At 35.5% G+C, this 13725-nt stretch overlaps 1 protein-coding gene across 2 annotated transcripts; it reads right to left on the bottom strand.

The window, feature by feature from the left end:
• Positions 1-308: 308 nt before the first annotated feature.
• On the bottom strand, positions 309-5500 carry LOC125467840 (mediator of RNA polymerase II transcription subunit 19a-like). Of its 2 annotated transcripts, XM_048574090.1 has the most exons (8): positions 4954-5496; positions 3831-3897; positions 3145-3434; positions 2789-3013; positions 2507-2566; positions 2207-2346; positions 1557-1627; positions 309-1134 (listed from the first exon to the last, which is right to left on the bottom strand). In XM_048574090.1, exons 2-6 carry the CDS (start codon positions 3859-3861, stop codon positions 2296-2298), a joined length of 657 nt encoding a protein of 218 aa, XP_048430047.1. In that variant the 5' UTR covers positions 3862-3897; positions 4954-5496; the 3' UTR covers positions 309-1134; positions 1557-1627; positions 2207-2295. The 2 variants fall into 2 exon arrangements, with proteins under 2 accessions (XP_048430047.1, XP_048430048.1); XM_048574091.1 differs by lacking the exon at positions 309-1134 and having other exon boundaries at positions 1233-1627; positions 2512-2566; positions 4954-5500.
• Between the last annotated feature and the right edge of the window lie 8225 nt (positions 5501-13725).

The raw sequence follows: 13725 nt of genomic DNA, 5'->3' as shown, positions 1-13725 counted from the left end.
TAACGGTGTTCGATAGAGCAAAATTAATCTCACATATTGACTACTAGAATGGTACTTCTCAACAACATCATGCCGGTTTAAGTGACGGCTGCATTTAAGAAAATCGAAATACTAGAATTTATCTAAAGGAAATTTAAGTAGTCCACCACAACATGTTGCCCATATTTCATCGTTATCTATATGATCATTATGTCTTCGATATTTAATCGGATCAATAAACTTCACAAGTGGGTCCCGTTTTATAATAATTTGCCTCAATGCATAATGGCCAAACAAAAATAAACTGACACAGTGGAACTCCGTGGTGGTATTCGAGACTAACACAACATAGACTAAAACTTGGTTTGGCTGCCAGAGCCTTTACCATTAGGCCGGAAGAAATGTACAGAATCTATTAAACTTATATAAAATTATGTTCTGCCGAAAGGCCAGCGAATGACAATCCATACGCTGAGGTGCATTCAACAATTCAACAGAGTCAGTCGGCATAAAAATCCCAGAAAGCCGCCCGTTCATAAGAAATCAGCAAAAGGCAGAACGCAAACGAATTATAATCTCAGCAGTTGGTTACATATGTTGAACATGTGAAGAGGCTGAAGATTAAAAGCAAAAATAATTCCCCACTGCGCAATATTCAGGCAATCCTTTAAAGTTACAATGGTTATCGACGTCATCCTGCAGAACGAAAAGTTTTCTTCCCCTAACAACCCTCCCAATAACCTTTCGATAACTAGCCTGAGTATCCTCCCAATTTATACCCGAGTTACAGTATGAAACTCCAGATGATCTAGATGATGACCAGAGTTAAGTGACTAAATTTTTCAAGAAAGGTAGACCGTTTTCTCTTCCTTTCCCACTAGCATATGTCTAGGGAGGCTTCTCTCTCATGACGGTTTAGTAAAACCAGGCACTGACAGAAATGGTTTCCCCAATTAATCACACAACGCTAGCTTATAACGCCTCGCTTCCAAGTTGCGATCTTGGAGGGATGCGTGATACTAGAAAATAATCTCTCTCAATATACGCTATTTACAAAACAAACCCAAAAACATATTGATAGGGAACCTAAAACAAAGATGACCAAGAAAGGTTCCCATCATGAGATAGCAGCATAGAAGAATGATGTCACTCACACTGCAAAATACAACAGCAGGAATAATGATCATCTCAAATACAAATCATCAGTCTATCCTTTTTTGCAAAAAGAATATTTCACTGATACTAATTAGAAGTCAGGTGAGAACAGACATAATCCAAGATGTTAGATGTTTTTGGATCAGCAGTGATGTTAGCCACTGATACAACATAACAGGAACGAACGAAAGAAATCATATATACACTCTCTTCCTAAACCTATTTTTCCTATAACTGGAAGCTACAAACTCTCCCTCACAAATTATAAATTCTGGACTTCTAAAAAATGCTAAAAATATCGTAAAACCGTGGACATACTTATCAATGTGCCATGAAAACAGAATAGTTTTTTTTGCAAACTACTGGAAGTCATATTAGATCATTGTTATTATACAAGGAAGTTCACTTTCACTAACTCTTACCTTTAATCCCCATATTTTTTCAGCAGGTGAATTCACCTTCTTCACAATCTTTAGTCAGTTCAGAAGTTATTCTGCACATAAACCAAAAGTATCATGCATCTAAGCTCCATGGCAACAATACAATACTACACATAAGCCTATTAAAAACAGCAAGTTTGTCAAACAAGAGAGTGGAGGTTTTGGCATAACGTAATTGTTTTAACCCATATCTGCGCATACAGAGTACTTATAAGAACCTAAAAAGCCTACAGAACTACATCAAACCCAAACTCTTGGCAGTCCCCAAATGCATATTTTTCAACAACACAAGAAATGAATATTGTTTTTACCATAAAGATGAGGTGAAGAGTGCAAACGTGCATTGCATTTGACAAACATTAACTAGTACTACATCTAACTTCCTAAAACTAAATAAATCCCTTTAACTCATTCTTTAACTTGCCTTCATATTTATATATCCTTATTTCCATGCCAACCTCAACTGATCGCATTTTACAGAGAACATAAAGCCCTATCAAGTGTGAATAAAAATGAGTAGTTGACCCATCAGTTTGTGAAGAGGAAAGAAATAAAATAGTGACAGTGCAATGCAGAAGCTAAACGTACAGAGTATCTTAATCAAAATATACAGAGAACGTAAAGGTGTGTACCTCAAGAAATACAAAATCAAGTGTAAGACCCCTCCAGACTGAATGACAACCATTTGAAGAAAACAAAATTACTAAAATATCCCCTCGTTTCAACCAGCTACCTTGATTGCACCCACTTCATCAAGTTTTGAACTCTTATGCTGAAAAGTTAGTGGGAAACAGAGACCTTGGTTAAATGTAGATGCAAAGGAGCTATACAAAAATAGTGAGCATATTATGCAGATCCCAAGCAAAACATTAAAGGAAGGATTGGAGATACAAAAGTATAATTCCAAACAAAAAGTTTCATTTTTATATTACCTTACTTTTTTTGTGTCTGTGGACATCATTAAGGTCTTCATCTCCATCGTGTTTCCTTTTCTGTCATTATACAAGTAACAAAACTAAAGCCTGTAAATCCCTATGAATATTCAACTAAATTTGAAAAAACAAAAAATATGGTGTTGGTGAACGAAAAAACTGGAATTAGATTGCACGACAAACAATGGCAGTTCATGACTCCAGACATATCAGAGCTATTTGGATAAAAATTTCACATTCATTCTTTTCAAATTTAACGGTATGAGTGTACCATTTTCTAACCTTTTCATGTTTCTTTGAATGATCACCGGACGGATCATGATGCCCACTTTTATCCTTCTTCTTATCCTTGTCTTTATCTTTGCTTCGATCTTTATGACGGTGTTTATGCTTCTTGTGCTCTTTATCCTTCTCTTTGTCCCTGTCCTTGTGCTTTTTGTGTTTCTTCTCCTTGTCTTTAGACTCGCTCTTTGATTTCCCTGCAATAGTTGGAGTCCCCTTATCCGCCTATGGAAGACAAAACAAGATATCAATTACAATGAGAACCTGGAAAGGAAAACGTTTTTGCAGGACCACATATCTATTGGAAAAGAAGATAAATAACAGACTATCATCCAATATAAGTAAGAAAGTCTCACGAGTGGTAGATCAATAGGAGCCGTTTCTCTAAGATGGAAAGCCTCTCTGAGAGTATCTAGTTCAAAAGGCTGTATGCGTAGTTTTGTATCCCGGGGATATGATGTACTCTGAATAAGTTGATCCAACTGCATCCCCTCTCCTTTTCTGATTTCTGTGTCTCCAACCACATTGTGAAGATAGTGTGTGTCTGATATTGATACTGGAAGTGGTCGCTTGCAGAAAAACTCATGGTGGGGAAGTAACTTGTAGTGACTTATGAGATCTACAGCACCAGTCAACTCCTTTGGTCCTATATCCAACAAAATTTCATCAGATAAGATAAAATGCTCTTAAATATCAAAACATGCATCCAGTGACATTATAGAAGCAAAAGACTTGAATTATCGGTAGATTGAAATAAGATATTTTACGAGAGAGTTATTATGAAATTTAGAATATCCGAAATTAAATTTTAAATATGTACTGGGATCTCATCCAAGAACCAGATAGGGCAGGGTGGATAGAGACCATATGGCTCTCTGATAAGTTCAAAATTTGGTACTATACATGAATAAATGAGGTTTTGAAGAGTGCTTCAGCTATGAATACTTCTGTTAAATATGTAATTAACTACCAATAAAAATTCAACCAAGAAGGGAACGTGAATAAACTTGTAACGGAACACTATATTGAAAAAACATTCTACCTCGTCCAAACTTCGTTCCTTCAGGATCCATGGGTCAATGTCTCATGAAGTGGTGGAGCACTAACAACTGTGACGTCACATACAAATAACACATGAGTTTTGACAAACCATAAATACTGCAATGAGTCATAAAAATCCAAAATATAAAACGGGAACATCTTAAAAAAATTTCTCCAATAAAGAACATGTTCAAAGTTTTTCTCCAATAAGTACAATAATGTCTGAGTATAATATATCCAGACAAAGTGGTGCAAAGTTCAGGACAAGGTATTCCTAAGTAACCTTGTGTGATCCAAGAGACATCTTTTTTTCCTGTGTAACTCAGAACATACCTAGTACTTCACCTTCTATCGAAGCCACTCAAATATCTAATATCCAAAAGGGATAACTCGGGAGGGGAAAAAAGCACCGCACACTAAACTGTATGCATGACTCATAAGCAAGCCAAAGTATATAATACCGAGCTTCCTATTCTTATTTCTCTCCCAGAGACCCAAAATAAAACAGTCCCGCAAATTAGTACAGGGGATGCTCTTACAAAACTCAAAAGAAAACACTGAAAAAATTAATGTTGACTACTCAACAAGGTTGCCGGTGTCCACAAAAGAACTCGGAATACTCCATTTGCTAATCCAACAAAGATTTTGCTTGGTTCTTCCTACCATAGATTCAATAAGCAGCGCCAATTCTTATGACTGTCACTAATAACTCTACACACACCGCCGTTGTAACTGAACTAGGGCAAGCAGCTAAGTACGCGACGAGGTTTCAATTTCACTACCACTGACATAAATTTGAACGCCATACTTTCTTAACTAAACGTCGTGAAAACTGCCACATTTTTGCCACTCTGATATAAAATTCTAATCTTTTCTCACAAGGCTAAGCTTATTCTTCAAAGATTTCTCCTTTCTTTGTTCTCTCTTGCCCTAGTCAATAAATCTCTATTCTTGCTGAAACTACCGATAAAGACACAACGAAATCCCGCAACTTTTCAGGATAACCCAAAAGCAAATCTTTCAACAAACAACAAACAGAACCGATAGAAAGAAACAGAAATTCAAAGCTTTGAAACCAGTAAGAGAGAGAAAGAGAGGGAAAAAGGGTAAAACAAAAAGCAGACCTCTGACATGGACCCCGAATTGATCTCGAACTAGTAGTGAAAATCGTAATTCCAGCTCGCTCCTTCTTCCTCCTGCGGTTGCTCAACACTTCGAAAGCTGCCCAAGTACCAAAAGTCCAAGCCCCAATTGAGTGATTGACGAACAGAGGTCGAAGAACCAAAACGCCCAGCAGAACACGAATAGGGTTAATTGTGCGGGGAATTGTAATTGACCTGCGAATGGAAGCAAATTAGGGGATTCCCAATCTGCTGGGGTTTGGAGTTTGGGAGGAGTGGGAGCTGAAATTGTCGAAATTGTCAAGTTAGGGCTTTTGCAGATCGAGAAGGTTCGAGAAGAGCGAAGGAGAGAGAAAGTCGAGTATTGGTCTGTATGAAGGTGGTGGGGAACACAGAGGACCAGAGTGGTGCGAGAGAGAGAGAGGAGTCTGTAATCTAAAATCTAATGATTTACAGATAAAACTAAAACTAGGGTTTGGACTCTTGGAATAGGAGGAGGGGTTTCGATTTCTATTTCCAGGCTCCCTCTCACTTGGGATTTTTCAATTTTTTTTTTTTTTTAATATAATAGTTTTGGACCACTTTTGGTCCCTTTTTTGCCATTTTCCTTATGCTTCCCAAACAAAACATGGGCATTTTTGGGTTTATCGCTCAAGCGGAACACTTGATTAGGCGAATATTGGTTAATTGTTTCTACCTTTGTAATCAGTACTTACACATATTTGACTGCTAAGTTATTCAATTTAAATCGTTAAAATTAATTCAACAATTAAATATATGTCGATAATAAATGTCTATTGATGGCCTTCCATCATATCATCTATATCTAAAAAGAGGAACACACAATTTTTTATTTTTTATTTTTTACCGGAACACACATTTTGTATATTTTGTCCAAGAAGCTTTTAGTTTTACTTTTTGTGAGAAAATTTTAGATTTGGAATTGGAGAAAGAACAATAGAAACATTTTGGAATACACATCATGTATATCAGGGATGGGTTCAAAAAGCCGAAAACTGAAAAAAAAAAAAAAAAAACAAACAAACAAACCGAATACAGAACCGAAATCGAAAAAACCGAATGAATAAAAAATCGAACCAAAAAGTTTTGGTTCGGTTTCGATTTCAGAGGTTTAAAAACCAAACTGAACTGAATTGTCTTAAAACGACGTTGTTTTACAAGATTTCTTATAAAGCACTTCACATACATAATGTTGAATACACTTCACTTTAAAATTTAATATTAAATGACTTATATATCTTAATATGCAATGACACTTTCGACTTGAATTGTTATTAGCACTCCAAAAATTTCATTCTACATTCTAAACTTTCTATATTAGGAAAGAAAAATACACTTATGAGGAGTGTAGAATGAGATTTTTGGAGTGCCAATAACACTTCCCTTAATTTAATGGAGATTTCCCACAATGTGGACAATCTCAAAAACCACTTCTATCGATTTTAAATATCAAAGATCAAAATGAAGAGTTATGTCAATCTCATGAACCATTTTGGATAATGTATGTAGTTCCAAATTCAAATCTGGTAAACCTGCTTGAACACGAAAGTCAAATTAAGTAGTCTTTCGATTAGTATATATATAACATCGTAAAGTATCCACGATACAAAGGTTTATCAATGAAATCTTTAATTTGATTCAGTCCAATTGAGAAATTAGAAAAATTATGGTATTACACCGGTCTTCAACTTCACATTGAAGGTGCCTTAGATGACATTATGTATTACTACTATTTGCACCTAAGATGTAAAGAGTGCGAGGTGTATATTTTGTGTAGAAAATGTAAAGTGTATGTTGAGAGTGTGGGATGTTATTGTATTATAAGGAAGTATGTAAGGGTGTATTAAGATAAGTTTTAATAAAAAATAAAAAACAAATGTGAGGTGTATTAAGTATATGGGTGTATTCAACAATATGTAAGGTGTTAATATATCAAACTAATTAATTTACAAGTGTGAAAATGTAAAAAAATTATGCCAACGCTCGTGATCACATCCTCTACGCTTTGACGATAAATACATCGTTGTTTGGATTATTTAAACTGTAGAAACCCCATGACCAATGTTTTAGGGGGAGTTAAAAAATAATAAAATTCATAATAATTAATTTACAAATGCGAAAAATATTATGTTAATTTGTATGTGACTGAGAATGCGATGTCTTTGAGTTGGTATGTTCAATATACCAAATCAATGACGCGAAAATGTAATCAGCCAAGGAGGTACAATCAAGCAACAAATCATGAAATATGTACAAGTCCGGCCCTAAGGGTAGCCCAAGTAGGCGCCCGCCTAGGGCCCCCACTTCAGAAGGGTCGCCAAAAAAAATTTCTATCCTGTAATTAACATATAAATACAAAACAAACTAAAAAATTATCATAATTCATTTGTTAGTGCAGTGGAAATTTTGGCTCCATTTTTCTTCGGGGTGTTGAGTTCAAAACACGAAGTTGCCTTCCAGTCATTAGATTTCTCTTAATTTTATTTTATTTTTTTTTCAAATTTACTGTCAATTCATTTGTCCAACTCCTAAATGCATATAAAGTTATAAAACTCAAGTCTCTTTGCAATCTTTTTTCTTTCAACTTCTCATTCTCTCCATTTCTATCGAATGTTTAAACCAACTATCATATGGTCTTAAAGATTGTACTTTAAGGTAATCAAAACTTTGAATTTTATATTTTTCTTTTCAATAACTTTTTATTCAATGGATTATTTTAATATTCAATTCGTTAGTATGATGTTGATTTTAGAAGAAAAAAAAAACATAAGAGAAACATTTGGCATTGAATTTATTATACTCATCAATCAAGTTTTATTGTTATTTACTCTCAATCTTAGAACTTGTTATGTATTTAGCGAATTCTTTTTTATACAAATCAATATACAAAGAACCGTACAAATCAATATACAAAGAACCGGAGATCAGAGAATTTTAGGGTCCCACTTCGAAGGCTCGCCTAGGGCCCCCAACTTCTCAGGACCGACCCTGTACAAGTGTATCATGTAACATGACAAACACCAAAAACTCAATGTTGTTGTGAACTTCTCCTATATCATTTCAACTCGTAATCGAGGTTTTGTGCTCATTTCTCGACAAGCACGGTTCATGGAGTTCATGGCAACTTTTAGAACTTTTTTTTTTTTCCGATTTTTCTATGATTTTATATGAATTTTACACTTTATATGGCACATGGCAGCTTGAGATTCGTTGATACAACTTTTCTCGAGTTTTTTGCATCAAAATGACAAGCACCCTGCAACGAGTCCGTAGCAACTTTTGGAATTTTTTTCCTTCTGATTTCCCCTATTTTATATGAATTTTTAAAATTTTATTTATTTTATTTCTCACTGCCACGTGGCAGCTTCTGGGTCATCATTAGGTTTAGGATTTTATTTCATAACATGTCATAAATAATCATCCAAAACAAGGGTATCACAAACTATCATAAGACTTGCATAACTTTGTCGAACAATACATAGACTAACAGATACAGTTCTAAAATTTCTCCAGTATTATCCAAAAATCTGCAACCCCTCATGCGGAATGAAGGCACGTTCGAAGGATGTAACAAACGTTTCAACACAAAAATTTGCATAAGCCCTGAAACACTAGACAAAACCATGGTAGTATTAGTTCCTTAGCTCTCTTCAAAGCAAACATCTAACATCCAAGATCAATTACCAAGAGTGTCTCTATCTGCAAAATACAAAGTCCAAGTTAGGCAGGTGCGTATGGAAATATTGCTTGTACGATTAGACAAATGAAATATGTAAAAACCACACACGGAGAGCATATCGTACCGTATGTTTATTGGTGCAAGTCCGGCTACTAGTTACAACTTCTTCGATAGTCAATAAGCATAACATCCTCTGTACTTGACTTTACAAGGCACAAAGAACATGTATATATGCTACAAGGTACAGTTCAGATACGATCCAAGAAGATGCAAGAGAAGTATTAAAGACATTGCAAATGGAGAAGAAAGAGCATGATTACCCCTTCTTCGATAGTCAATAAGCATAGCATTTTCTATGCACATAAAAGGTCATAATTCAACAAACTGCTGCTGCAATCGTGGTTTGAGCATGACCAATTATGACCTGTTATGTGCATAGACATAAGCTGATAAACATATGGATACAAAACGATTATGCTCGTCCGAATTCACCAAATTTCCCACATCACCTTTCTACTGCACAAAGCTAAGTCATATCTGTTGCTTCAGGTAAGGTGTTGTGTAGTTAGGTAAGCAAGGTTTATACATTAAGCTGAAAGTACACAATTAAACATGGGAGAAAAGGAAAACAAAAGACATAAAGCAGAAAGTATACCATATGCATTATACCATTTCCCTCCAATTTTACCATGCAACGGAGCAACAGTATTAAGCTGAGAAAAAATACTTTGCATCCATGCTAATCTGAGAAAAAGACGTTATTGAGAATTTCTTATCAACCCATACTCTTTTTCAGCATCCTCACCAAATTCAAGATGAAAATCTGCTTCTAAGTTCCATTTTCCTCGTTTTCTTTTCAGCAACTCAACAAGTACGATCACCGATGTACCAGGCCTACAACGAAATAATGCCGGTCATGCAAATTGTGAGTTTATTTTACATTACCAGCAACATGGAAAATGCTCAAATTCAATATAAATCATATCATCAATGCGTAACTAAAGATGAATATAAGCTTTTATATTGCCTAGAGAGAGATTCAACTACTTAAGACTCAAACTTGGAGTGAAATCAGTGAGCAGCTTAGGAGAGGCTGTTGAGAATTAAGCTTCTCACTAATTTGAGTTTAACCTGCAGATGCTTGAATCCTGCAGATGAAGAAGAAGATGAAGTGACTTTCCTTGTTTAGTAGTAGCCGTTAGGCTTAAATTTTGTAACGGCTAGTTTAGTCCTCTATTTTAGGAAAGATGAACAGCCGTGTTTTATTCTTATCCCTATTGTACTGTGTTGCTGGATCCATTCCAAGTGGAAGGATCCCAGCGCCTGATGCACTAGAGGGCTGAGATTGGTTTCTGAAATCAGACCTATCCAAGCTTCTATATGCTAGGGTTTTTTTCTTGTTAAAGATATATATGCAAAGAGAAATCCGCTTCACTCTCTCTCGCCTCCCTGCATTTCGTTTCATCTTTGAATCCCAGTTTTTCTCAAAAGTTAAAACCTTTTAAAACAAAATCGACCATGGCCTGGTACCATTTCAACAAAAAGGAGTACATCTACTCGATTTACTTCACTTGACTTTTATCTCCGATATTCCAGATCCTCCCCAAGAAAATCCTTTTGAGTCAGTTGAATTGATCCGATCAGTGAAAAAGCTTCATCAAGCGGGAATTAAGTTTAAGAAAGGGGAAGCAACCAGCTTCTAAGATATCAGATTCTGCAACGGAGTGCTAGAAGTTCCGCAGATAACAGTGGACGATTTCCGTGTCCATCTACTCCTGAATTTCGTTGCATTTGAACAATATTATAATCATTGCCACAAGCACATAACCACTTTTGCTGTATTCATGAACTGCCTCATCGGCACGCCTGCGGATACGACCTTCCGCTGTGACAGGAACATTATCGAGAATTATCTTGGATCCGATGAGGAGGTCGCTCATTTCTTCACAAATCTTGGCAAAGACGCGGCTTTCAACATCAATGCGAGTTACTTGCTGCAATTATTCAAGGATGTGAATGAGCACTGCAATAATGTTTGGAACGTGCGATGGGCAGGTTTTATGTTGAAGTATTTTGATACCCCTTGGTCTTTTATGTCAGCATAAGCTATTTTAGCTGCCTTATTACTCACCGGAATCCAAACCGTTTTAGCCATATGTGCATTGGCGATTCACAGGGGGATGGCGGAGGGAGGTAGGTTTAGGGTGCGCCGATCATCTCTCAAGTGGTCTATGGGATTTGATTTGTTACAATTAATTTGATTTTGCATCCATTTTCTTTGTTGATTTGCCATTAACTGATTTCTGATATGTTTGGATGGCGTGCAGTATTTAGCTTTCAAATATGAATCTAGAGTGTATTTTACCTTTAATTTTTAATTAAAAAGATTATATTTTAGAGAGTTTAAACAAAAAATTCGCGGCACTATTCACTTTACATTTTATTTTGTTTTTATCGTTAAAACTCAAAGTTTTCAAGTCATTTTCATTAATTTTCTTTATATTTTATGGAGTCTTGCAGTCTTGGTAATTTTGCATCCGTGAACATCAAAATTGAACCATCGAAATTGACATTAGAGACTCGTTTTTGGAGCGAGTCCTCTTAACATGGAGAAATTTTAAACTTAATTTGCAAACTAAATTTGGTTTGTAAATTTGATGAAATTTTATATTCATATTGTTAGCCTTCCCAACAAAGTACGTAAGAGAAGATTTCTACGTGAAACAAGGCGACACGCGAGACCTCAAAAAATTATTTAAAAAGCAACAAAACAATAAACATCTGGACTTCAGATGCAACAACAATGTGTTTCACGACACGGCATTATAATAGAGTAACTACTAACAAAGAAGAAGAGTACATCTAACTACCCACATGGAAGACAAATACACCTAATCCTGGGAACCTTCGAGGCCTTGTACCGGGGATAATTAAAAAATAAATAAAAAAGGTAAATTATATTTTACACTCTCAAGTATGGATATAATTACAACCTTATACATCATCTTTAAAACATTACAATATGATACGCAAAATATGATTTAGTTGCAATTTCATACAATCCGCCACATAATATGTTAGATTGACTGTTAAGTGATGATGTGATAAATATGAAACCTATTTTTATGGGTGATTTTGTGAAAAATCAATAAAAAATTACAATATTAACAATAGATCAACAATATTTATGTTAATTATAAATAGATCAATACAGATCAAACACTACAATGCAATCTCTGTTTCATGATTCTATTTTTTCCATCACTCACATGTCTCCTACTCTTCACACCTTACTCGACTCCTGATTTTACATTTAGATTAAAAAATTGTACTGCAATGTCTGTTTCCTAGCTTTGTGTTTTACATTTAGGTTCAGACACTGTAAGGCAATGTCCGTTTCCTGGTTCTGTTTTTTTTTTTTCTTTTACTTAAGTAGGCTCCTTCATGTAAACATAGGGCGAGAGAGAGAGATAAAATATACATATTCTAACTATTTATTGGATTCAGATCCTCTTAAGATTAGTTCTATAGGAATAAAAATCCAACGGCCGAATCCTTTTCCCTCGCCTTTCTTCCTCCTCAACTCTTATTTCTCCCTCGCACCCCTACACCCCACCGTTGTTAACAAACCCCAAATTCAATTGCAGGTCATCTGTGCTCTAAGTTTGATTTATTTTTTCATTATCCCTTACTGTTTTAGTTTTTTATTTGTCATCTCTTTCTTCTTCTTCATCTTTGAGATTTCTTTCACTTCTTCCATAGTTATGAAAAAATCTCAGCAACCAAAAGACATTGGTTTGCACGACCCCTCTCTTTGTTGTTTCATGAACGTCAGCTGAGATTTTAAGGTTAAGGGACTTGCAAGTGAGGGATGTGGTGGTGGTGGGGCTGATTTTGGAGAGGGTAAGGTGAGGGACATGCAATTGGTGGTTGTGGATTGGGTGGGTTATGGCAGTGTTGAGGCAGATTTTGAGATAGGGTTGAATTTAATTTGGAATTTGAGGAGCTCGTGATTCGAGGTTGAGAGCTTCAAAGTTAGGGAGAAAGAGAAGAGTTGAGAGAAAAAAAAGGAAGGATAAGAGATTTTGGCTGTTGGATTTGTATCAAGAGAACTTTAATGAAAAGCTCCTAGTACTGTTCAGTTTAACGAAAAATCACATTTTTACACTAAAATGTCAATCATGTTACTATTCACTTTACCATTTATTTTGTCCTTATCGTTAAAACTTAAAGTTTTCAAGTCATTTTCATTAGTTTTCTTTTGTATCAATTGATGAGATCTATGGTTGTTGGTATATCCATAGTAGGCTCCATCACCCGAGGGTGAAGCTATACGACATTGGGTTACACCAGTGAAGAAATATACATAACATGCCCTATCACCCGAAGGTGAAACTGTAAGACTTTGGGTTACGCCAGAGAAGAAAAGGTCCATAACACATCGACACTAGCCTTGGCTAGTTAAGCTGTCCGACACTAGTTTCGCAGTGAAGCTGGGAGTATGTCATAAAATATCTCGCTACTCATCATGTCTTATGGCCATAGACAAATACATACTCATTTTGTATTTTATGATTACCCACTATGTAAGCACCAAAACATAAATCACATTTCTCATATCAAATCATCAAAGCTCAAAAACTCAAAGCATCATATCATAAACCAAATCTTTCGCATCAATCATCGCAGGTCAAAAGCTTGAAACATAATATCATAAACTGTAGGAGTGTTCTAGCTCAAATCATCATCATAAACCATATTCATGAATCCATAATATTTCATAAAGCGTAAATCCAATAATTCATAACGTTTCATAAAACGTAAATTCTATAAATCATAAATATATTTCATGAAATGTAAAGTCAGGAAAGCATGTTTTTCATGAATGCAATCCTAGTATTTTAATAAAATCATGCGATTTGAGAAGAGGTCCACTCACAGTCATGTAGTCAAGTCATAATCCGCCATGCCGACTCTGGAAGTCTTTGATATGTGTTTCACCTAAAATCGAAACTGTTTACGTAAATACGTAACATACGTACTATCCTAAATTCGCGTATTTGCACAAAGTATGG

This window comes from the organism of the source record quoted next, unplaced genomic scaffold, assembly GCF_019419815.1.
Source record: "Pyrus x bretschneideri cultivar Hongxiangsu unplaced genomic scaffold, Pyrus_bretschneideri_v1 Contig7, whole genome shotgun sequence".
In the NCBI taxonomy this organism is placed as follows: Eukaryota; Viridiplantae; Streptophyta; class Magnoliopsida; order Rosales; family Rosaceae; genus Pyrus; species Pyrus x bretschneideri.
Note: the sequence above shows the minus strand (reverse complement) of the source record. Positions and strands in the feature narration are given on the sequence as shown.